General features: G+C 29.8%; 1 protein-coding gene across 4 annotated transcripts; it reads left to right on the top strand.

Annotated features, from left to right (window-relative positions):
* The first annotated feature begins 101 nt into the window (after positions 1-101).
* On the top strand, positions 102-27883 carry LOC136983552 (putative epidermal cell surface receptor). Of its 4 annotated transcripts, none has more exons than XM_067280319.1 (23): positions 102-661; positions 7432-7562; positions 7757-7862; positions 8153-8356; positions 8820-8974; positions 9598-9733; positions 9960-10196; positions 10272-10430; positions 17857-17982; positions 18089-19000; positions 20174-20422; positions 20498-20812; positions 21172-21414; positions 22899-23156; positions 23293-23532; positions 23684-23926; positions 24344-24592; positions 24809-25123; positions 25919-26440; positions 26518-26728; positions 26841-26965; positions 27046-27254; positions 27399-27883. In XM_067280319.1, exons 1-23 carry the CDS (start codon positions 184-186, stop codon positions 27438-27440), a joined length of 5865 nt encoding a protein of 1954 aa, XP_067136420.1. In that variant the 5' UTR covers positions 102-183; the 3' UTR covers positions 27441-27883. The 4 variants fall into 4 exon arrangements, with proteins under 4 accessions (XP_067136420.1, XP_067136419.1, XP_067136422.1 ...); XM_067280318.1 differs by having other exon boundaries at positions 23293-23538; XM_067280321.1 differs by lacking the exon at positions 24344-24592.
* Positions 27884-27892: the final 9 nt, after the last annotated feature.

The raw sequence follows: 27892 nt of genomic DNA, 5'->3' as shown, positions 1-27892 counted from the left end.
GAAGGGGGATTGGAAAGAAACTGGGTTAGCTGCAACCTGTTGCTTGTCAAACTGGCTTAGGAAGTTTAGAGCCAAGACCCTGGGGCGAAACGCAGGATCGACAACAGACAGACACGGTGGATGAGCCGAAGCAGACGGATCGTTCTCATGGGTCTTTGTTCGTAACAGTAGTAGATTAGAACCATGCGATCACCATTGGTTTGTATTACTTATTTCCTTTTGGGAATGGACATTATAGCGGCTTTATTTAATTCTAGTTTAAGTGCGAATGAGACTTTACTTAATGAAACCTCGAGTTTTGAATCGAGTTTAAATATCACAACGGATGCCATAACATCTACTACGACTGTGGATTTTAATGTAACTCTAGTTCCGACGGAAGCGATTAATGCGACAACAACAGTATCTTCACTCTCAACTCAACGTACAAATACGTCTTCAATGCGCGAAGAAAAACAATTAGACTTAAATCGTGCTTCTTGTTTGTGTGACTTAGGAAAAAGTTACGAAGAATCGTGCCCGGGTGAAAGAAAAGTAAAAGATATCTCATGTTCATGTCGTCTTGTTTGTGCAAGGCAAAATGGTCAAGCATGTAAGGCGGACCAAATTTGCGACGAGGAGTTCGGTTTGCGATGCGATCCAGATACTTTAACGTGTCAAGGTAAGCCTGTTTAATTCCATTTTACACTTTTTAACCGCCTACGAAGATGAATGCTTTTTTTTTTTTTAATATAAGTTTTTCAAATTTTCTGGTCATGTAAAATCGAATTAAAATCCTGTAAATGTCATCAATAACAAAATAGTTTTAAAAAAAATCTAAGTTAACCTGTGGCTATTTAAGGAATCCAAACAGGTTATTTGCGTTTCCTGTAGTTGACGGAATTTACATATTTGGATACAAGAGGAGTGACCCACATCGACACGGGTGATATCATGCGATCTTAGAATTTATTTTTAAAAAATTAACAAATTGTTTCTAGATCTATAGGATCGGTTGTCCTTCGAAACGATTTCGTTCATTTTTTTTAATCATTTTCCTAATTTTGACACAGATCAGTTCAGATACAGTTGTAATTATTAGAAATAAAACACATGCCCGTTACGCTTTGATATATGACATCCTGTTACTTAAATGACGTATATACTTTCAGGTGTATGTCTAACAGTCTTAAAAACGCAATGTCTAAAACAGAAGAATTCATTCTTAAATCACTTAATTAAATCTTATCACGTTTTATTTAAGGGCAGACATGATCTTTGCGAAAAGGTCACTGCGCCAGAAAGGGACAAAATGTCATCTAGCCACCTTCTTACAGCCTACCTTTTTGTTGTGCAATGAATACTTGTTTGAGTCATAAATACTGATTGTTGGTAGTCATTAATATTATGTTTACCCATAGTTGTCCAAAAATCTTTTCTTGAATTTTAAATTAATATCCTGCTAATAAATCTTAAATATAATTAAAAGAGATATTATGAAAAATAGCCAGCGATATAAATTATTTGATGGACGACTAACTAAAATTTCATAAATTGGATATAAATTTTTATTTTACAGCGAAATAAAATTCTATAAACTAAAAGTAGAGATCATAAAAATGTTTTTAAAACTGGAAGGGGTATATGTGAATAATATAAACAGAATATCAAAAAGAAATAAATTAAAATTTTTCCTACTTATAAATCTTCCATGTCTTGTTACAACAAGTTTTTATTTATTTATTTATTTTGCGTACTGGATCCCGAATAATATTATTTATAAATCGATACAAAAATATAATTAACGAAAAGAAAAACAGTATGAAAATTACTCCGAACTTCTTATTACAATCCTGTATTCAATATGCAAGATACAACTCTAATAGGAAGTTCAGTTCAATCTCCGTATACTTTTTGCATGGACGATCTATCAATAGGTTGATACAGTTCAATACTTCTAAGTTCGATGGTTTTTGGTGAAAATAATACAAAATGCGAACTTAAAAATATCTCAATATAGTTACCTACTCAACTGACAAAAAAAAATATAATTTTAAAATATTTCCCTCTACTTCGTATTGCTTACAAGATGGCGGAGATGAAGAACAGGCAGGAAGAAGGGAGATATTTGTGCGCTTTCAATGATAAAACAGGTCTGACTCATTCAAAGGTGTGTTAAACAAAACACCATTTTAACTGTAGGTAGAATAAACGATAAAAATTGACAAATTTACAGAAAAAAATGTGAAAACAAAATTGTTAAATTTCTTTAAAAATCGAAAATGTACATACAGTACAAGTTTAATGTGCTTATGTATAAACAATGCAAACATCGCCGCGACTCCTACACATTTAATTTATCCTTAAAGGTGAATAAACCTGGCAAATGTCTTTTTTTCTCTACTGTTTCTCCTCCTTAGTTTCACTACCTTAATCGTTTCTGACTTACGCACATTTCCCTCCCTATTGTCTACATCCTGTTACTGGTTGACCAATAGAATGATGAAACGTTTTCCCGCCTGTTAGTGTACAAGACAACACCCCAATTCTTTATATTATTGTTTCTTTTTTCTTTTTTTCGTTATACTGACGGTTAAAAATAAATCGTCTGGAGTTACGGCAAAGTTTTGGCGGTGCATAGAAATCACTTCGTATGACTCAGATATGACAGCTGATATATAAATGGAAATTCATAAGTGACTATGCAAACATTAAACCTACATTTTACCATTTATAGAATTCGCGCTAATAGTGAAGACGTGCTTTATAAATGCTACATATGTTTTATTTTTTTGGAAAAATAGGAAAAAAATAATCTTAAAATATTTACTTACAGTTCTCAATTAATACCTACGATAATATTAAGGAGTTAAGGATTAAATTTGTATACAATTCGAATTAATGTATAAAAACTTCACTCGGGAATTTATTAATGAAACTTTATAATTCCTTTTACTGTTTCTTAAGGTAGAAATCAATGTAATTTTTAAGATAAGAACCTTTTAATTCTTATAAAGTAAAGAATTATTACGAAAGAGAAACGCAACGTTTAAAATTTAAGCGGGAAATCGCTAACTCTACATCAGGGAATCCATCTTAAAGGAAAGTGAAAACGATTGCGGTGTCCTCAAGGTCGCGTCGACGGTCGTTATACTTTTGCGCATGCGTAGTAGACACACCAGGCCATCGACTCTCGAACGAAGGCCTCTCTCTGCTTCGGGTCAGCCTACTGATTGTCCATTGTTACAGTGCGATTCAAACTATTTGTAGAATTTTCTGCTCTGTAAATAACAATTATTTGCAGTTGTTTTCTCATTAACAGTTCGTCGTAAGCGATATTTCCCGTCGATTTCGTTGTAATAATCGATTAGCGAAATTTAAAAGAAAATAATCGAAGAAAATTTCGCCCGTTTGGCTGGATGTGGGTAGTTACGTAGGATAATAGTAGAAGAAGGGGAAAACATGGTATTCTTATATACTAACCGGATACCTTCAATTTCCCGAAAAAAGTACCCATACGGAGGTACGGTTGTTCACCTGTTATGTAGGTGTATAGAGTGATGCCGGGAGGTCCTCTTACCAGGTTGCGGGTGAGAAACCGGTCCGATGCATTCCACACATTGTATGTATGGAAAAGGAAAAAGAAATTAGCACAAAGAGAAGCAAAACATCTTAATGTGAATGTTATTGAAATTCAAGTGTGTACGCATATTTTACCAATTGGAAGAATCATCGATTCGTGTCGCCATTTAGTTGTTATTGAACGATTTTATTTGTGTTAAAACTGATGTTTTGAATTATCTTAGAAAGTTTAGAATTATAATGAATATTTGTAATTCGAAACTTGTAAATGCATCTCGGAATTTAATAAAATTTAGTATATTATATATCAATTAAGTTTATTAAGGTATTATCATTTAAATTAAGTTTCCGTAGAGTCGATGCAATATACTCTTATAACCGTGAAGGATCGGAACTGGAATTCAAACTGATTCATAAATTATAGTCAGTTTGGATCGGATAATTGTTTCTTATCCTTCACCTATGCTGGTTGATCTCATTTCGATTCAGGCCGTCTATAATATGTAAAACTTGAAGCCAGCTGTATAGCCTACAGGTGCTAGTACGTTGTAAAAAACACCTGAAAAATTATAAGTCCTATACTTTTAAATTTTCCTTAGTAAATTCAGTAACACAGTCTACTATACGTTCATTAAATTTATTCTTTGTCCTTCTAAAAAGACATCTGCCTTTTATTCATAAACCATCTGCCTTTCTTCGTAGTAATTTTTCCTCCAAAATATTGTAGGAATAATTATTATGTAGTTTGTTCTAGATATAGCCTATGGTGTTACGGTATATACAGTATATATACCGTAACACCATCACATATATATATATATAGGCCTATATATACTTATAGAATGTGTATGGATTAGAATTATAAATAAACAAACACATTTATAATTGTAATTTAGAAGAAACATGCATATGTGTATCCTGTTATTAGTATTCTTAATTTTTAAGTTTGAAAAATATGCAAATAAGATATTTATAGAACTAATTTATAAATATATGAGTATAAAAACATATACGTGTAAAAATAATGTACTGTACATTTACATTTAACTAAAAGATTATCTCCCTTAGAAATAAATAATATAATAATAAAATATGCCTTTCAGAAGAAATCCTGTTTACATCCATATGAATATATATCTATTCATATGAACATATCCATATTCCATATGAATATGCTATACAAAAGGAGCATATTTATATAGTCTATTACTCATAATTTTAATATATCTGTACCGGAATGTACTGTACCTAACAGCCTAACAGCATTATTTTTTTAAACCTTTGTAGATTTTAAATTAAAAATTTTGGGCGGAGTTCGGTAAAAAAAGGTCACAAACAATTTAGGACGCAGAAATATCTCATTGTTTTATCCATTAGTTGCTCCATAAAATAGATTCACTGAATAGTTTAAGTTCTAATGCCAGACTAAAGAAAAGGAATTTTTATTGTCTGAATTTAAATCAAAGTTTAGGAAGAGTTTCTTTAATAAATTATATTAAATTAAAAAATAAATGAAAAAAGTTAATATATAGATTACTTACTTTAAATTCATGTGTTAAACAAGTAAACAATACTTTTAATTCGTAATATTGATTAATTATATGTATATATAAATGAAATATTTGTAGAAAATTAATGTCAGATATTACATTATATTTTAAAACCTAATTCAAATTTTACAGTTTTGAAAGTATAATTATTGAACAGACAAACAGACTGATTTTCCTTTTATAAACTTATAATTGACTATTTCCTTTATAATCTAGGCTAAAAACAGTCAAGGTATATAACTTACATCAGTTGGCGATATCATTTGCTAGTGCAAAAGAATAATTTATGATATATCTTAAAAATTTTCAAAATATTTTTTGTCCTAGAAATATAAAATATTCTTACAGGAAATATTTATTTTATAAAACAAGATTATATTTGTGCAATATTATGTCTCGACCTGGTTTCGTTTCAGTTTTTTTTTCTTTTTTTTTTCCCTTATTCTTCTTAAGTTAAACCCGATTGTCCTTGATAATGGGGAATTTTATAAACTACGTGTACTGAAGATAAACTAGTTAAACCTAAGCGTATGTAATGCCATGCATGATTACGATCTTTTAAGGATTTATTTACAGATATATATTCAAATTTGATCGGCATATTTATATATTCAAAGTTACTAGACGTTTACGTAACATGACAAATTTGATAATTTATGTGTCATTTATCAAATGATTTTATCACAAATTACTTGTCAAATATTAAGATGTAATTAAGGTATACGTGAAGTGACAAATTGTAAATAAGAACCTGCATTTCATTATCATCACATGTTAACATTTTAAAGCCAAAATGGGATAAAATATAGGTAAAATATAATTTAGATGTATAAAATAGATTTATTCTAGATAATTTCTGAAAAACAAGTAATATTTAGGAAATATTGATACTTTATAAAATTTTAGAACTAATGTTGGAAATTATGAAGCATTTTAATTTATTTTAATGCTGATATTAATTAGCATTATTGTAGTTTACTAATATAGATTGTGATTGTTAGTGTAAGATCTTATTGTAATTGTAATTAAATATACAAATAAAATCTTGACACATATCCAAATATACAAGATATCAATACATAATTTCGAAGAGTAGGTCTATTTGTAATTACAGAATACCATTAAAAGAAAAGATGCCCTAAATAATTTCAAGAATGATAATTATTAACGATTGTTTGGCGTTAAACATTGTCTATGAATGATTTAAATCTTAACAGGAAACCTGAACATAAAAGGAAATAATTCGTTTACTGTTGACAGTTTGATGTCAACGCGATCAAGTTGAGCCATTCAGGATTTTTCTCGTTAACTATCTCTTTTGTGCCAAATGACACATCAGGAAACAGTTGGGAAGATACAACTGCCCTCCTTTTGTATTACACATCTCTTTAAATTGGTTTTCAGAATGCAGTAGGCCCACTATTGGCAACTGTAATCGAACACGTTGTCTGACCTACGTGTTAGCCTATCTCTACCGGTGATATTTTAAATTCTTTTCTTTTGGTCATCTCAGATGCGTTACCTGATGTAGGAAATTCTTTTGACCAAATAATTGCTTATTAGACCTTCTTGACCTCAAAATAATCTTAATTCATACCGGAAATTGCTTACAAATCTTTTAGTGATTGAATTGTGAACATACTCAAGGTCGACCTCAATTGCTCATAAGTGTGGAATTAAAGTATTTCTAGATGGAGGCTAGATTGTGACACCTAAAGATCGTCATCCTCCTTGCTTTGATTACAACTGTAGCAATTATAACTGAACTAGACTTTATTTGTTACCAATCCAATTAGAATTATAGGTCTCTTTACCAATAGTTTATGTTATTTTACAGTTTTGAATTACGAATTTATTTAATGTCATTTTGTTATAAAAGAACGATAATTTATCGATATTAAGTAACAGAAATTTTGAAAACTATTGTAGCGTTAACAAATATTTTACATTATTTTGACTGATTGGTTAATTTAAATTTTTTATTAAATATTCTGATTTAATTGTTATTAGAGGAATTAAAAATTTAGAGATTATTTCTTGAGATTAAACTTAAAGACATCTCGGTTAAACATACTATTTTTTTACATTATGTGAATCTGAAACTTATTTATCTTTTTTATTTTTATAAAATCATAAAAGTAAGGTCACGTGACAATAAAATCCTTCCTGAAATAGGAAAATAATTTCAGAATATCACCCGAGATATTTTAATAATAATTGCACATTATTCTTCCTGGAAGAATTATTATTATTATTTTATCTCCAAATATTATTTGCCATTTAAAATTTTTATTTCTTTACATCGATTTATACTTTCCAGGTCCCTTAATGATACAAAGGACGGAAGCTACTCACAACTCACTGTCTATTAGATGGAGAAATTCAAAAAATGCTACAGTTTCTTACTCAAACAACTACAAAGGCAATGAGACCATCTGGTTAGATGTTGAAGTAAGTTCTTGCCTCGAAGCCATTTACCTTTAGTCGTGATAAGAAAAAAAGAAAAAAAAAATAGGACGAAATCGATCCCTCGATGATATCCTAATATTCATAAATAATTTAACGTTTTCCTGGCCTATTATAGAACTTAACCTTTAAACGTTTCCTCTTCAAAATGTATAAATTTTATTCCTTTTTTCCCCTAGTCATCCGAAGGAACTGCTAAATTAATGAATCTTCGGCCTAATACCGAGTATTTTGTGAAAGTGGAAGGAGTCGATGGACGTGAAATTGCTCTAATTAAAACGAAAGGTGATTATTTGATTCATTAGTTAAATAGGATACGATATATTATTTGTTCAAAAATGTTTATAACGGTTTTCTTTAGAACAGACTCTAGATATGGCAAATAAAAATAAATTATAAACTTAAATTAATAAAAGTTATTCATTTGTTTTATGATAATGTAAGGGATATTTAACGCGAAAAATATATACTACTACTGTCTAGAGTTTTATATTTTTTCTTCATGCTTTATTGATACGATTGTAATAGTAAAAAATTGATAAATTCGATTTTGAAAGACAATTTTGTTTTTACAGACGGTTGCAGCATCAACGATACTTCCTACGTAGGTCTTGGTGAAGTATTCCACGTGGGATGTGATCAAACGTGCACGTGCATGCAGAATGGCAAAACGGAATGTCGGGAACGATGCAACTTCCGTCCAGGCACTATCAGTGATCCATCATGTGAAGAATTACCAGACGAGACCGATCGATGTTGCGTCGTCTATCATTGCAAAGGTAGTGATACTTTTCCTTATTTCCGGGAATTCTTCAGTGTCCCGACTTTTCCACTTCAGTGGCGATGTAGCCACGAGTGTGTTGAGGTCAGAGGTTACAACCATTTTCCTGTTAGCGATGGGAAACAGAATGATGAGATGGTTCCATGATAATCACTATTTCCATGACTCAATGTGATCGTCCAAGCGTATAGCTGATAAATTATTTTCGGATTCTTTGAAACCAGTTACAGTATTATTGATTAGTTTTCAATTGAAGATATATCTAACTTACGAAAAATGTCATACATATTAAGAATTATTTATTATTCTTTTAACAATAGCCTATCTGAAATACTTTTCCTTAAAATATTCGCAATTGTTTTCCAGATTGATTTCTTAAAATAAATTTTGCAAAAATAACGATTATCGTTAATCTAATTAGTCAACGATATTTATATTTGCTTTTATAATTTTATTTATAGATACTCCTTTGCCAACGCCACCGAAATTATTGGTTCCGAAAAAAACTCCCGATTCATTAACTCTGGCTTGGGATGATTTTAAATTGCCCGATTATGAATCCGGATATGTTGTCCAATATCGACGAAGAGAGGATCAAAATTGGACTCAAATTCAAGTATTTAAGAATCATTTTATTCTTTTATTTAACTATAATTTGAAGGACAAGTCATTGTTTAATTTAGATTTAAACCCAAATCTATTCTTAAAACACTGTATAAAGTAAGACATTTTGGAAAAATGTTAGATGTTGCACTGCTCGATTTCATTGATTAATCGGCGAAGCGTTATTTAATGGATATTTTCGTTTAAAAATAATTTTGTTCGAATATTTAAGTATGTTTTTATTAATAGTACACCAAGATATATAAGAATAATTTGTCGGGATAATAAGGAAGAGTGATTTTGTTACATGTCGAGACTTTCACACATAACATTAGGCCTATGGGAAAATAATCAAGAGAGCGTTTACTATTAGCATGGTACAGTACGAGTTTTAATTTTCACAAAATAGTTACTATTTATCGAGTAACAAATATAAATAAATGGAACCGTGTCCTAAGTAGGTCATTGACCCGAAGCGAACGGTGTCAACTCTTCTTTGGATGATCAACGAAGCGATAAAATATATGTATATATTTTTTTTAGAAAAATAATCGATTGAATCCTTTTAAAAGTAAATAAAGAAAGTTACACGGAAGAATAATTTAGAAACAATAATATTTATATTTTCTTTTGCAGATAGGAAATACACCGTTAATGACTATCAATAATTTGAAACCGTACACCGCTTATGAAATTAGAGTTTTGGTTTGGGAAGACTCAGAGGCCAAGAAACTCGGTTCCTCGTCGGAAATTGTCACGATATTCACCGAAGGTAATTTTAAATAAATCGTCTTAACCCACTTGAACCCTTATTACGATGGTTCAGTAAAAAGTCAAGAGGTGAAGTGTCACCAATAAATCTACAATTGAACTAAATGATCATTTCCCGTAAAGATAATAAATATTTTAGTTATTTTTAAATTTAAATCCATAAAATGTTATCAAATCGATAAAACCCAATTGATTCATTTGATTTTATTCATCTCTTGTTTCTTCAGATGGTTGCGAATACGATAATTCTACTTACGGAGTTTCCAAGGAATTTACAGTCGGTTGTGAGTTGAAGTGTATTTGCAAAGGAAGTAATAAAACAGAATGTAGAAGTAGATGTTTGCATCCTTATACTAAATCAGGAAATTCAAGGCCCGAGTGCATCGAAGTTACAATTCCGGACGACCCTTGTTGCGTTTCACTAAATTGTACCGATAAAGAAATACATGACGTCACTAACAAAGGTTTATTGTTTGTTATCATTGCAAAAAATAATAATAATAAACTCGAATTCATATCTATATTTATTAATTTTTTAGGTAAGAGTTATGCGGACAAGATCGGTGAATGCCCGAACGACTATTTAATAAATAATTGTACGAGTGAATGCGAACACGATCACGAATGCCAAGGTAATGAAAAATGCTGCAAAACGTCATGCGGAGGTTCCGTCTGTCTGGAACCACTCAGTTTACGAAGTAAGTTTTAGTGAGAATTGATATCTCTAAATGGAACTACTACTGGTTTATGTTACTTCCTACGGTTATAAGCTCAAAATTTAGTCTCTGCTCGCTTTCGATTGCTTCTAAATATATACAGTATTTAATAATGGAAGTATTATATACAGTATTTCACGGTACATAAGACAAACTCCCATTTCATCACTGAATATTTAGGAAAAAGTATTAGTTTGCTTATGTTCTCTCGTGCCTTTGGGCAGTCGGCCCCAATTTTTTTACAGTATTCTGGTTTTAAAAAAGTAATAATAATAATATGTTTAATTAAACAATAACATTTCTATTCAAGAGTCGGACAAGGTAGAGGTTATCTGTAGCTTACTGAAGGCCGTTTGGAGAATTCATTAGCCCGTGGCAACTTCGCAAGGCGATTTTTGGACAAAAGTTTCGTCTTATATGCCGTAAAATATGTTATATAATCAATATTTAAATTAGATATCATTTAATAAAAGTTACAGACATTCAATTAAATTATTACTTTGTCGGTTTGAGTGTATGTGATATTGGATAATGAAGAATTAAAGCAATATAAAAATATCTTTTCTAAAAAATATATTAGAGTTTAATAATAATTTATTGAAATTTTCAAAAGCGTAAATAAAATTAAGAACTGACGAGAATATGATATAAAAAATAATTACCTTGTTATTAATTTGTTGTGTTTTTTGTATAGTAATTTTAATTTAAAATTAAATTAAAAATGATTCATAGTTAATGAATTTGTTTATTAAGTTAGTGAAGATGAATAGACTTTCGCTTTCATTATATATTATTTATAATTAAACGCCTTTTATCTCGATTTTGCTTCCGCATTAAAAGTTTATTGTTCTAATTATTCTTTAAAAATAGAGAACAACTGGAAACACAATTTCATAGATTTTCTATAGAACAAACAGAAACAACTCAATAAATCTATAGAAAATTTTAAGAATTTAATTTAGTTCATATTTAAAAACAGAAATTTTGATTGTTTTGCTTCGGATTATAATAAATTTATAGTAATGCACTACAGCACGGGTTTATATAGTTCTTACGTAGCACAGCTCCTTCATATAATAAATCCCATAATTATATAAGATAATGCTATTTTTTTAAGCAAAATATGAAGTTATTAAATATATATTTTTAATAATTTTATTAACTAAGTATAATGTTTAAAATCTTCCGATCGATACAAGGTTTAATCGATAAAATTTTACACGCCAAAACTAGATTTTTTAGAGTAGATTTAAAAAATATATAGGGCTTATATTTAAAAAAAGTAAGAATAAAATAAAATGTGATTAAATTTTATCGATAAAACATGTAATAAAATCGACAATAATTTTATTTTCATTTAAATAAAGACGATAAATATAAAAGAAAAATGATCATTGCATCGATGATTGATAAGTCTGAAGAGAGTAGAAAATCAAGTTTAACTTTTTGCAATTGCCTAAAACTAAATTTATTTTTTTTCCTAGAAGCTTTAATGTACTGTACACTTTTAAACCTTTATAAGTTTCGATTATATTTGCCTTTCTTTATTTAAAAACGGAATCGATATATTTATCTTTTCCGAAAAGTTGCAATAGCGTTTAAAGAACTTTTTATCTGATTCAATTCTGTAGCTAATTGGTTAAACATTTTAAATCTAAAAACATGATCGAACTTTAAAACAGCTCAATTGAAAGGTCAATGAAATGTCAGGATTTTCCATAGACAATACTGAAAGGAGAAAATTGTTTTTTGTTCTCTGCATTTTATCATCAGTAACTTAAGTGAGCGGATTAATTTTTCATGTCTTCTTTCTATTCTTTTTCTTTTTAATTCTCTGATCAGCATTTAAAAAAAAAATCTTTTTAAGCTTTATCTATTTCCGATTTTTATATTGCATTTTATAAAGAATGAATGTAAAAATAATACGTGATAGTTTTAAATTCTGTATCTGCGTACGTGGAGATGGGCTTAAATGTCTGCACTCTTCATAATATGGTCTTTTCCGGTGCAATATTCATTTAGGTTTACGAGTGATTTCTCAGCAACTCCAATGAAAAGACTAGTACTAAAAATTTTATTTTTAAAAATCTGGTTGAAACTATCCAGAAATTCAGCTTATTTAAAGTTGAAAGAGGCATACATCTCTACTTTAGCTACTATAAATATAAATTGCGTTCGAAAAACAGCAAGTGTTGTTCGATACAAATTAAATAACGGGATATAGCTCTATGGAAATATTGCTAAACTTATAATATTGTTTTAATATAATATCCTGGCTTTAAAGATTTAAAAATAATATTTAAAAAATTGCATATTTATCTAGAAATCGTTTTATGAAAACAATCCGTTCAGTTTTATAGTTTTTATATAATGTTTTTTAAGCATATTTGCTGACTATAATCGCTGACTTGTGTGAAAGTTAGATTTCATCTAAAAACAAATTCAAATTGCTTATAGTTGAAATATAAAGTAATAAATAAAACTTTTGAAGTTGAAATTTTATTATTCAACTTACAACGTGAATTGCTATAAATGACGATAAAAAATTGCTTGATTAGCTGAACTCCGTGAAGCTGAGATAGACATATCTTTGAAATCATACTTTTGAAATTTTTCTTATAAAGCCCTAAATAGCCGCTAACAAGTTTTAATATTTTTTGCTATTTTTCTGTTCTAAAAGATAAAGATAAAAAAGTTTAATTTAAAAAATTTGCTTCGTCGATTTTTAACTATCATTCCGAAAAAATAAAAAAGCAAATTACCTTTAATAACATCAAATCAATAAATGTTAAAGTTTATAGATAAAAAAAAATAATGCATATATCTGATTGTTAGACTTTGGATTTAGGTATATTCAATGATTTAAATTACTTTATTGCCGTATTTTCTTTAAAATAAGCATAAAAACAATGCAGCTTTTTTTTTTTCCTTTTCTACGAAATTATTTTTACGAAAGTTCAGTTAAAAGAAGGTTAAAATTAAATAAAAATTCATAAAACTTCTCAGGCATATTGTAAATTTTTAATCTTTAAAAGAGATCTCTCGGCATCGACTAAAAAATGACGATTTTTTTTCCAGGATGAAGATTATTAATTCATCTAGAAACTTGTTTTTTGTGATGTGAAATATTGATTTTAAAATTACATCGTTTCATAAAACTGTATAAAGTTTATGAATTTTATTTTAATAAGCGAATATAATCTGAAAGAATACAATTTTCCTGCTATCTGTATGATTTTGAAATATATCCTTCCTCATCTAGTATTTTTTTTTTTTAACGTTCGTGTAATTCCGGTTTGATGTAACGCAGTAACGGATCCAGGAATTTTGTGAAGGGAGCAATCTTCATCAACTAAAAAAAAAAAAAAAAATACACAGATAAATAAATTTAATTTTATAAAATTAATAACACACATAAGTACATCGGCCATTCTTAATATTTATAAAATAATTTAAAATGTGTATTAAAAAATAAAATCATTTTGCTTTATTTCTATCAAAAAATTATTAAGCCAGTTGTTAAAATATGAATAAATAGATTTAAATATTAACAATAGACTTTTTAATTTCTTAAAAATATATTTCATTTGCTCAATTAATCTTATTTTATTATATTAAACGTAAAATCATTTTTAAATTTGATTTGGAGTACGTGATAAAGGTATAATTTAATAAGCGTGATAATTTGTTCTTCGTTATAAAATATTATTGATTATTTAGAAGCTTCATTTAAAGCTGAGCTGCAATTATTAAAATTGTTGTTTTAAATTTTGAATTAATGATTTATATATATATATATATTTTCTTAGCGGAAGCTTTACTTTAATCATAAATCATCAATTTAAATTTTATATATAATTTAAGTAGTTAAATTATATAAAAACAGCTATAATTTTATTCACACAAATGATGTATTTTCATTATTTAATCTTCTATTATATCTTTAATGCTAGATAATTCTTGAATATTTTACTTTCTATTATACTCTAATGATCAACAATTTCAACGTCTACATATTTCCAGTGAGAGTATTTCTGCTATTATTCTCTATGATTTGTTTGATGATCGTATTATGTTTTATAACGTGTTCTGAGGAGCATTTCTATCATTTTTATTTCATTTTTTATAGCTCATTTCGATGTTTCTTTCTGTGCTTATATTTTTATATAAATACAGTATATTTATCTTGGTTTTTAAAAACAGAATCATTATGTTTTGAAAATTTTTAACCTAGCAGTTACTTTCTTTACTTCACTTTTCTGTATCTCATACAAGACCTTTGAATACCTTTTCCCTAAGGCTTTGACATTGTATAATTTCTTCCAAGCCAGAGAAATTGTGTTGCCTGCAGTTATTTTCTACTGTAATATTTCTGAAATTCTGTAATTTCTTAGTGTGTCTTTTTTACTTATTAGGAAAATATATTTAATTTTTTTTTTTTCGTTTTAAGAGAAACGAAATTAAGCATTTATTTATTTATTTTTGTTAGTTTTATGAGTTTCTATAGTTATATGATACGTATAATCGCTATGTAACATGTAATTTAACATATGTGCTACATTTGTAAGCGTGTAATTATGTAGAGTTGGAAAATTAATCTACAAGATGGTTCTAGATAATTTAATTAGGTGTTTTTGCGAAAGTTTTTCAATGTATTTATTATAAATTTAGCAAATAATTTACAACAGTTAAACATAACTGTTGTGATTTCTATCTTTTGAATTTTGAAATAAAACTCTTCTTCTAATTAGGAAGTTATTATTGCTCATCCTCTATTTAATACAAAAGTAAAAATAATCTCATTAAAAATATATTCGTGATAGAATAATAGATCTAAAAACGTAATGCATTATTCCTGTTCAATATTTACTATGCACGCCGTGGAATTTCAGCTTGAGAAGTTATCTCTTAGACTAATAAGCTCTTCCATTTTGTAGTTAATCACTGTTTGCTTGCATCGGTAATGCTATCATACTATTGTGTGTTAGGATTATAACGCAGGTTGCGTTTGGTAATTTCTATGGCAAGTTGCTCGAAATGAATGATGTGGAAACGAACGGCGATTAACTGTGAAATGAAAGTGATTTTTAGACTCGGAAAAATTCACGAATAGACGTGAAACAATTTAGGAATTGTATCTTTCATGATGCAACTAAAAAAAAATAAAAGAATTATTTACTGTTAAAGGCTATTTAATAATGAAAATAGTTTAAAATTATAAATATTAATATTAATTTATTTATTCTATTGTAAATCTTCAGTTATCAGATGATAAATAATGTCGTCAAAAATTTTATTAACCAAATATTATGCGAAAGGCAAACACGGTTAAATTATAGGCCTGTATGTAGTAACATCCGGCACATTTCAGATATTGGCTATTCAAAATATTATATACGTAGAAGGCTTTCTGTATTAAATACACAAAGTTAAATTATTAAAAGAGATATAAATTAAGGAATTATTCTGTCATTTTGTTTTCTTTTCTTGATATTAAATTACATTTTGACGATAGTTAATTAGATCCGATGTTTATTCATTTATACAAAAGAAGAAAACTGTTAATGCTAAATGCTAAATTTAAGAATATTTATCCCATGTTATCATTATCTGTAAAGAACATCCGATTAATTATTTTAGCTTTCATTAGTGTTTTGTCTTAGATCTATTCAGCAGAACACATCAAATCAACCGACCAAAATCTATTCAGGAGTTGAGCTTATTTATATTTATTTCCAACAGATAGTTACCTCAACCGAAATAATCCAGTTTGAGGAAATTCAAACCATTCAGTTAAATCTTCCATGTAATGATGCAGTCTTAGATGTTTAGTACTTAGCTTATAATCATTTCTAATGAGATGATTCATTCTCATTCTGTTTAAATACAGTTTTCAGGTAGATAAAACGCGTATTCTTTGGGTTGAAATTTGAAAAAATTGAAGACCTGTAAATTCCCACTGTCGTCCGTCCGTTCGTCTGTCTTTCTTTAATTTCGAGAACGGAGTTAGATAGATGAAAGACGAGACCAGTTATGAAAACCTTAGGGACAGGAAGCCCCGATTAACTATATACGAACTTCCGATGAAAACCAGAAGTTGTGTTATTTTAATTCAAAAATTTTTTCCCGAAAGGTGTTAGATGATCTGCTATTGTTAAAGGAAGGTATCATGTACAGGGGAAAGCCACTATTAATTTGAGGTGGAGAGCATATATTTTAAATTAAATATAATTAAAAATTGTAGTCCGACATTGTGACGATGTCACAATAAATAATTGATATACTTTTTACTTATTAAATGTGCCATAATTAATTTTCCTCTTTCTATATATAGAAATCTATCTAATTCTGTTTTTATAATTATTTAAGTCATTTGTAGATTTTCATATAAAGAAAAGCCACAATGTAGTATTGAGAAGTATGAATTAAAACGATTTTAAATATAATATTGTACAAATTTAAAATTTTTCTATCTTTTCATACTTCTTAAAATTCACATTGACATTTAAAACTAATCTTTATTCTTGATGAAAGCGTATTAATATTAAAATTTTGATGGATTTCCAATTGACTTATGAAAAATTTGTAATCAATAATTATTGAATATCATAAAAATACCAAAATAATATAATGCTGATCTATGGAAATATCTCAATATCTACTTATTACAGATAGTTATTATCTTGAGATGAAAATCAATGTTTTATTGAGGTTACATAAAAATTATTTCTGCATTAAGCTACTGTATATTCATAGATTTTAAATTTATCTCCAAAGAAATCTATTATCCGGAATCGTGCGGTACTCGTATTGGCAGACTTTCGTTTTACTCAGGTTCCTTTTTAGACAGATTTTATTGCATAATAAAAATATCAAATTAAAATAATTATGTTATAAAAAAAGAAATCAGCCATCTCTTACATTATAGAATAAAGTTAGCTGTTTCATACATCATCTTGGCATGATTTGATATTTCATTTATCTTCATAGCCGATTCATTCGAACATTACATAAGATAAATCTTTAATGGGAAAGCTTTTCGGCTTATTAACAAATCAGTCTGATGATTACGTAATTAATTAACGTATTTGTTTGCTATATTAAGGAATTCGAATTCGAATTGGATCAGGATATCCGGCTTTCATGATGGATTCTGTTTAAACCTTTTGATTCACGTATCAATCGATCATACCGTGAGCCCTCACGGCTATATGGATTTTCGTTGTTCTCTAATAAATTTTAATAAGTCTGATTAATCACACGATAAAATGTATTGTTATTTTTAACCGATCATAAGAAAGATTGAATGTGTTTTTTTAAAATAAATTCTCTTTTCATTTTACAAATAAAAATGTTAAAATTTTAATTTAATATTAAGATATAATAAACCTATGCTAATCTGTTTTAGATGTTTGTGGCAATACTGTTTGTGGACCAAATGCTTTCTGTATACCCGATCCACAACTTGCAAGATGTGAATGTGAATCCGGATTTAGTGGAAATCCAAATGACTTACACATTGGATGTGTAGAAGGTATCTAAAACGTTAAAAATTCATTCTCTAAATTTTGAAATTTTATAATTAAATTATTTTATTTATAGCAGCCACATTAAATTGATTTTATTTTTGCACTTAACAGCTACCGAATCGTATACATGCATTTATAAGAACGTTAGCTATCGTCTCGGAGAAGAATTTGAAGATGGATGCGATAAGAAGTGCCGATGTGACGACGATCTTAAAATTAAATGCCAATCTCAAGTTTGCAATATGAGCGATGGAAAAGTAGAAGGTCGAAAGTTGCCCGAAATGGAACAGTCTGTGGTGACAGATTTTGTTATGACTTCAGACTCCACGACGACAGCCGACGAACATATTACGGATCATCCTATGACGGATAACGTTACAGAAAATTTTGTGACAGTTGACTATTCCACAACGACAGATCTTATTAGTATGGATGACAAAACTACGGAACAGCCTACAACCGAAAGAAATGAAATGATGGAAAATTCTACAGACAATTTAATGATGGGCAACAACTCGAACGACTCGCTTACGAAGATAAATAAAGTATCAAATCACACGGAAATGATGTATGAAACAACCACTTATCCCGTAATGCATGAGATGACTGAATCCACAAAGACGGAATATTCAGATATGACAAATACGACAGAAGAAAGTATGTTTAAAATGACTGAGTATCATTCAATGACTGAGAAGATAACGGAAAATTCTATGACTACAGAAGAAATGACCGAACATCCTTTAATAACTCAGACAGACAACAACTTAATGGCAGTAAATGCAACCGATCATAAAAAAATGGATCAGCCTGTCACGAATCCATCTTCCACGGAAAATATTCCAATTTCAATGCAACAAACCACGACACAGTTGATAGAATCCACAACAGATTATCCAATGTTGGCTGATCAACCCGTAAAAGGACACCGTGGACTTATAAACACAATAGGAACAGATTCGCCAACAACTGAAATGACAATAAACGATAATACACATAATTCAACTAAAATGATGCATAAAGGTAAATGTGATATATTATTTATCATATTATTAAAATATTGCGAACCTAATTAGTCATAAAAGTATATGCATTTATGTATTGAAGCGGAGTGTTAGCGAAGCTTTTTCTATGAGGCTTAGAATTGTGTTCGTTCTCAAAATCTGTTTGATAGATTTTGATAAAACTTTGCCATTTTCTATTAATTGAGAAGAGGAATTCAGAAAGTAATGTGGGTCCATTTAAACGTAAAAAAGCCAGCAACGAATCGCTTAACTTTCCCGGCAACATTCAAAGTTCTGGTCGCGCTATCTGTTACGATATTTCATTTAAAAACTGTTTACAATTTTAATTATATAAAATGGCAAAAAGCTTAATTTTGAGGGTAGGAATGGGTTTTATAAAAAATTGTAAATGCTAATAACGAGTAAAATCGTCATTAAGTCCGACCCTACTCGAGATATGACACACGACCACCCTTCATCCCCCCACCCCATCGAACTTAAACCACCAAAATTTAATGGCATAAACTTTCTAATATACAAACTTTCCTGCAAAATTTCAGAAATTTTCGAAAGTTTGTGTCGCACAAACACACATTAACATCCATACATAGAGATAAAAACTCTGAATGTTTTTGTATTTCTCGACCTTTCAAGGTCCTCTAAGTCCAAAAATGTAAAAATCTTGAGGGGTCATTTTTTGACCGATCGCTATACTATCCCTCTGTTATCTATAACAGAGCCGGGAAAGTAAAAATAGGAGTCCGTGACTTCGTTTTCGATATACAAAGGTATTAAAGTGACAATGTCCATGCTCCCTGATGCGACGGGCGCACCTAACGGAATTTAGGCCTAGGGGTCAAAAATAAAAACAGTATTACGTGTTCCTAACGGAAAATAGGCGCGAAAAACGAACAAAAACACAAGAACAAAGCAGTCTCCATGGATTGCTTTGTTCTTGGATCATCTCTCCGTCCCTGGTCAGTGCAAGGATCGTGTCTCCCGTGCCTGCAGGTACGAGGATAGCCTCTTTTACGGCGGCAAGTGCAAAGTTCACCTGTCCTCGTCCGTCAGGTACTGTCTCTTCTGTGCCTAACAGGTACAGGGATCGCTTCTTTCCTTCCGGCTCCGCTTCAATTCTATCGCGATACGACAAAGTCGCGCAATGTCCTAATTTTAATAATTTTTATTTCAGAGGGTCCCACTAGAGTTAAGGGATGTGACTTTAGAGGAAAGATTTACGAGTTGGGTCAAGAGTTCTTTGATGGATGCGAAGCTAAATGTCTTTGTGATGGAAATGGTCATATGTCTTGCGTGCCACGTTGTCCTTTAATCAATACAATCGGTGACAAATGCCGACAAGTAGTGGACCCTAATGACAACTGTTGCAAGATCGTCATGTGCGATCCACCTGGAGATACCGATACAGTATCTACCGTAAATGGTAAGTGGGTCTACTTACTCAGATATAGATTTGTTAATACAAATAAAATATGTTGTATTATTTTATATTACTCAGATTTAAAGATTAGAATAAATGATATACAAGCACTAAACGCTACTTCTGTTACTTTGAGAATTTCTTCTCTCAACGACACAAACCATTTGTTTCAAATATGGTATGCTCCGACTTCAAATGGAAGTGAGGACGGTGTTACGTGGTGGACAAAAATCAAGCTGTCAAAAAACCAAACAAAACAAGTACAAGATGGAGTATATGAAATATCTGTTCACGGATTGAAACCCGATACTGAATACTATTTCAAAATGAAAGATGTAGGAAGTGAAAAGGACGCATTTAGCAATGTAGTTAGCGTAAAAACATTTGTTTCCGGTAAGTTTTAATTACTTTTATTTCTATCCATCAACTTTTAGTTTTAGATTATTATAATACGAATCTAGTAATTGTTATTTAATTACTTACTATAATAAATCAAACAAAAAAATAAACATTAATGAACCATTAATATTATTTTTCTTGTTTTAAAATTATTATTGTTAAAAAAATAACCTGCTTAATAAAAATAGCAGTTATATATATAGAAAAATGACTGAGGTAAAGAAGCAAACACTTCCTGAAACTGTTCTGCATCACTAAATTTTCCCCAATGACGTTATAAAAACGATGTTTGTGATTAGTTATCCTTAATATCAACAGATGACGCCACTAATTTTGGTTTATGTTTCTTTTAGCTGTCAAAACGACTTTCAAAGGCTGTTTTCATCATAATAAAACTTACGAAAGTGGAGAAGTTTTCTTTGATGGTTGCGAATATAAATGCATTTGCCACGAGAATGGACAGATCCAATGTCGTGAAAGGTGCGAAGTGTACATAGATCCTGTGGGATTTGAAAACTGTCGATGGGGTCCCGCTCCTGATGACTCTTGTTGTACCATTCCGTTTTGTGAAGAAAAAACAAATCAAACTATCCACGGTATGTCACAATAAAAATATCACTTCTGTCAACAATTATCCTTTGTTTTTTTTTACAGAAATATCATACATAAAACTTACTCTTACACAATGTATCTTAATTAATACTTTATATAAACATATTTTCATATTTAAAGAATTGCTAATTTAATAGCATCTCAAATTAATAATTAAATTATTCCAATTTAATTAACTTATACGTTAACATTTAACCCGTTTGATCATAAGTTAATATTACAATTCAAAGGACTAATATTATTAATAAATTAATTAACTTCGGTATTAATACAGTAGATCAATAGTTGAGATAATTCACGTGTAAATGTGACAATTTTGATTGATATTTTAATCAAAATCTTATTTGTTCGAATAAAATTATTTAAAACATTAATTATGATCTGAATAGTTGAGTTTATATTTTAAATTTATTCTTTATTTTTAAAATTATAATTAGTTCATTTAAATTTTGAAAATAACGGTTCATAAAAGTGATACGAATACGTGTTTTTTGGGTTTTTTTCTCTTTTTTAATCGTGACTTAGAATTCCATCAATTCGTGAGTGTTGTATAAATTCCTTTTCCTTCAAATTATTTCCTGAATTTTGTTGATTTATAACTTTTCAATCATTAGAATTTAAAGAAAAGGTTCTCTATTCTGATTTTGTCTGCGGGTAACTTACTCCATTTCACTTACCTCATGCCGATTTTTAAACTATTGAAATTCAGATTCGATCAAAAATGGGTTTTATAATCTGGAAAATGTTTCTGATTTCTTAGGGGAAAAATATGCTATAAGATTTAATATAGAATTCTTTTTATTATTGATCCAAAGCGAAGAATTGTTTTCGAATTTCGACTCCTGTTTTTTTATGTACTTTATTGAAATGTAACAGATCAAATTTCCTTCAAACAATTCTCTTTTATAAGAAATTTTGAACATAACAATTTGAAAAAACACACATATTCGTTTCTCAACGTATTTTATAAAATAATTTACATAGTCGGAAAGATTGAAGTTAATTTAAGAAAAATTCTGAAATAATTTCTTTTAAAGCAATTCTTTCTGATTACGGAGTACATTTTAATTTTTGTGAATAATTGAATTTATTTAAATCTAATTAAGCAGTTAGCATTTTCTATTCGAATTTAAAAAGAAAACTTAAAAGCAATGTATTAATTAATATAAAGTAAAAAAAAAATGAAAATTAAAAACTTCAAAGTCAAATTTCTGTTTACAAGATTTTTAATTCTTTATTACTGTAAATCACTAAGAAAACTTTAAATTTTTGCATTTATTTTTGAAACTAGAAATAATATTTTTGTGAATTACAATATAATTTAGATGTACTGTATATTATTATCAATTTCATTTTAATTAAGCACAGAATAAGATATTAATTCACTGTAATGAGCTATAATTAACAAGATGATTTAATTTAATTCCGATAAATAATTGATGGCATTTTATTAATTTGTTTTTATTAGAAAGTGAAGGCTCGGTTTGTGTGGTTGAAGGCGATCGTTCGTATCAAGTAGGAGAAAAATGGGAAGAAGGATGCACCAGGAAATTATGTAGTTGTCTTCTCCTACCAAACGGCACAACTCACATAGAATGCAGCGGAGGATGCGCTCCAATTCCTGTCAGTGCACAATATCCTAGTCCAGAATGTCCTCAACCGTTTTTAGTGACTCCCGAAGATCCTTGTATTTGTCCATACATCGTTTGTAATAACGCAGTTAGTCGTAAGTGCGGTTTTTCTTCTTTTTTAATGATATTGATGTAAAATTCCGTTTCTATGAATTAATTATCGTACTTCAACATGTTTATAATTATATTTATGAACGAGTTTAAAAAATAATTCTATATTCAATTTTCCAGCTCTGAATGTTCCAGTTCCTATGTGTCAATACAAAGGTCGACAATATCAACTGGATGAAGAATTTTACGATGATTGTCGCGCCGTTTGTCATTGCGGAAGAGACCTTCAAGTCACTTGCGCTGTGATTGAATGCCCACAGCACTTTTCTCCTCACGTCAGTGAATGTTTAGAGTGGGATGCAGATCCATCATTCGTTCCGACACCACCTCAATGTTGTCCGAGACCGAGATGTAAAAACGGTAAAGGTGGAGATACGTTTCTGTTTTATTTTTTTTAAAAAAAAGAAAAAATACAAGTTCGATATATCAGAAAATTAATTAATTATTACGCACGATGTTTTCTGTTGCATTTTAAACGTAATAAATAACAAATTTCCACTTATAATTCTAGATGGATCGTGTTTAATGAATGGAATTCGTTTCTCGAATTTCCAACCTATACCCAATCAGTTTTTGGATTGTGGAACGCATTGTGTTTGCGTCCACGGTAATGTTACTTGCGAAAATCGATGCCCACATCTAAGTCAGCTTCCTCCTCCAAATCTTCCCTGTCCACCTAGTCTTGCCTTTCAAGGCCGTTTGCCAGGAGACGACTGTTGTTTACATTGGATGTGTCGCGACCAGGAAAGAAAAAGTGAGTATTGCTGATCTCTTCGCTATTAGTCTTCTTTGTATCATGTTATTAATGGTTTTATTGACATTGTCTTCAATTAAGGACAATAGTTTTTCTATAACATAAAAACTAAACAAAAATACGAAGTAGATATATAATATATAATTAATAAAACTTTTAAAATTAATTTTAAATAATACTCACTAACTTATTTAACGCGTAAACGAAGCAATCTAGCGAAGACAGCATGAAATGTCGTTAACAATTAAATACATATTTAATTAGTTTTTTTAATTCCTAAATAAATAAATAAAATACTAAAAGCACGAAAACAGTTCTCGATATCAACTATAGATGGCGCCTGTTAAATTCGTGAGATAGAGAAATTAATTATGTGTTAAAAAGTTTGGGTAAACAAACCATCTCTTGAACCAACAGCACATCACTGCATCTATCACGGTAGAAGTTATCAGCCCGACGAACAATGGGATGTAAGAAAAGGAGGTTTGAGAAGAAGATGCACCTGCAAGATATCCGATGGGCAAGCAGAAGTAGTATGTACGGGAGGATGTCCATCCATCCCCGATCATTATCAGATACCAACTCCACAATGCCAAAGACCAGTTCTAGTACGACCGGAGGATCCCGTCATGTGTCCTTACGTGGTCTGCAACAACGCTGCTTCAGGTAATTAACGGAGGACAATCATTCGAACGAATAGAGCTTCTCCCGGCGCCATTTTCTTAATCGAATAAAAGATTCACAATTAAAATGAACTAAAATCAATTTTCTAAACTCTATCTAAAACTGTACTAAATATTGATAAAATTAATTTAAAATGCCGCGCAATTTCTTAACGCAATTTACACATTTATTTTTAATTAATTAAATTTACTCTTTCAGCTAAAGAACTGCAAAATGTCAGCATCGTCGCTCTCAACTCAACCAGTATTCGAGTTCGATTTACTTTACCTTCTTTATTAGTAGGCTTGGTGGGACATGCAGAATTGCATTTTACTTCCGATCGAAATATACCACGCAGTGCCTGGCATGTTCAGAAATTCGCCAGACCTAAACGTCTGTTTGATACTCCTAATATCGAATATCACATGTCCGGTCTTAGACCGGATACTTTATATTTCTTCCAGGTGCGAATCGTGATCTCTGCACTCCAAGGAGGACTGGAGAGCGATACTTATAAATTAAGAATGCCCCCAAGTACGTGAGTTTATATTCTTTACAAAAAATGGAAATGAGTAATTTACATTTTTGCTATTTTCTTTTTGCTTAAATATTTATTTATTTTTTTACAACTCTTTACATTTAAATACATCAACGATTTCTAAGAGCTTCTTTAGAAGCATTTAAATTTTTAAATGCTAAATTAATATTTTAGCCATTTGAGTATTTAAATATCGTTAAAAATAAAGTGGGTAGATAAGAAAACAGTTATTAAAATATTCAAAAAAAAAATGATTGTATAAATTACTAAATCGAATTTAAAAAGTTAAAATAGTTTTCTTGAATTACGTTTTACAAAAGTTTACATTATTTTATCTAAGAAATTGATATCTACTGCAAATAAAGACTGTTTCTATGTAATACAATAATAATTTATTAATTAGAAATAGTCAGCCAATGATAAAATATTCACATCTTGTGTATAGAATTTCAACTGAGGATTTTAATTAATGGATTTTGCAAATTAATAAAGGAATACGAAATTCCCAATGAGATTATTTAAACTCAGAATGGCTTACGTTTACTAATTTCATTGCTTAGGTCTATTTTTGAAAATGTTTAATATATGCTTATCTTTATCGAAGAGATATTAAATTTAATATAAACCGCATACGAAATTAAAAATAAATTTCAATTTTGGAAAACAAATTTAAATTAAAAATTTAGAAAAAAATTCACGTTTTTTGATTTATATTAAAGTATTTTTTATAATTAGATTTAAGTGTAATTTCAATTTATTTTTAGATTTAACTGTATTATATATATTTTCAGTTGCTACTACCACTAGTATGACTACTACACCTTCTACCATACCAACAACAGCAACAGCAACAACAACAACAACAACAACTCCATCCACCACAACTAGTACTACCACAACTACTATGAGTACTACAAGTACAACAGAAGCTACAACAACTTCATCTCCAACTACTACTACTACAACTACTACCACTACCACTACCACTTTACCGCCTATGATAATGTTAGATGCAATGATATCTATTCAAATGTTAGATCCCAAGACAGCCAAAGTGTCTTGGAGACCGTTCGAGCCTCAAGAGAAAAGATTTGTCGATGGCTATCGAATCAAATATAAGGAAAAAGGAAATAACGATGATCAATGGAAAGTAACTCCAATGATACACCGTGATGTTACATCCTATGTCTTAAGGGATTTGGAGCCAAGTGCGTCTTATATGGTAGATCTAGTTTTTATTACTCACGAAGGATTACCAACTCACTTAGTGTCAAGTTCGGCTGTGGAAATGCGAATGCCAGAAGAACCTAAAGGTGATTTTAAGGTTTCAACCTTGTAAATTTATATACAATTGATAAATGTAAATTTGATATTCGGTTGATGTTTTCAGATAATTACGACTTCCAAGTTCTCTTAAGGCAGGATAAAGTGGGTCCTAATTCATTAGAGGTGACATTATCTGGCGTACCTGAACCAATCACCAAATATGTTCATGTGATTAGGATAAGTTATAAGTCAGATAACGAAGAAGAACATCAAAACATATTCAACGTACCAAAAACTCAAAAAGTTAAACTAGAAGGTCTCAAACCAGGAAGAAGGTAATTTTCTTATAATTATTAATACACTACAAAGAAAATTATAGATATTTTATTTAATTTAAATATGAGTAATACATAACTCAAAAAAAGAATAAAATATTTTTCAATTCAGGTATAAAGCCTGGATGGATATTTATTTAACTAACGGCAAATCACTATCATCTAATATTATTGATTTTATGACTAAGCCGGCCCCTCCAGAATCACGTGCAAAGCAAGAGTTATCAAAACACGAAGGTATAATTAAAATTCCATCGATTGTCCCAATTAAAATATCGATCGGTAGACCTATTCCTATTCATTGTTTCTTTTTTCAGAAAAGAATGCCGAAGCTCTTCACAGTAGCATGAGTGAAGACGAAAATAAAGCGTATTACATTGCACTGATTGTAGTAGCCATTGTTGCAGCAGTAGCGGGATTAGGATTCGTCGTATTGTTAATTATATTATTAAAAAAACAGTCGACTGCAAAAGCCCCGATTACTAGAAATTCTTCTGAATCAGCTTACGATAATCCTACTTATAAAGTAAGTAAACGCTTACGTCATCTATTGTATCTACGCTTATCGATTGTATTTATCATCTACTTTTTGTTAATATCTCGAAATTTATCTCTGCTTCTTATATATATATTGTATGATTTTTTTAAACTGTTCTATCATTTTTTACAGACGTATGACGGAGAAAGGTATGAGGAAAAGAACTCTGCTTAGCCTTGAAGCGCGTGAGTCGATGCCAAGTCTGCGATTTCGCACATCGACTTGGAATCTGTAAATAGTAAATACCTAGAACGCATGCGTCCGATGGTTTTATCAACAAGATCGCAGATTGATGGACCTCAGAAGGGACAATATAAAATAGCCCATACAAATGTGCCTTAATCGGAGAGATCATTCTGAAGTTATTATTCGTACGCGTTTCCAGTGAACGTGCTGACGTTTGAGTTTGTCTTCGTCACGTTTTAATTTATAACTAGTGGCATAACTCGGTGTTGCCTCTAGTGGTAGTTGTTCGAATTAGTCAGTTTTTCTATCATAATCCTAACTATATAATTTCATGTACTGTATTTCTACACAATAACTGCTCTGTTTGACAACGGACTATGAGATGTATAAAGATAACTATATTAAAAAATAAATAATTAACTATAACAAAACAGTTTTTT

This window comes from Centruroides vittatus, unplaced genomic scaffold, assembly GCF_030686945.1.
Source record: "Centruroides vittatus isolate TY-2023 unplaced genomic scaffold, ASM3068694v2 contig_883, whole genome shotgun sequence".
NCBI classification, from domain to species: Eukaryota; Metazoa; Arthropoda; class Arachnida; order Scorpiones; family Buthidae; genus Centruroides; species Centruroides vittatus.
Note: the sequence above shows the minus strand (reverse complement) of the source record. Positions and strands in the feature narration are given on the sequence as shown.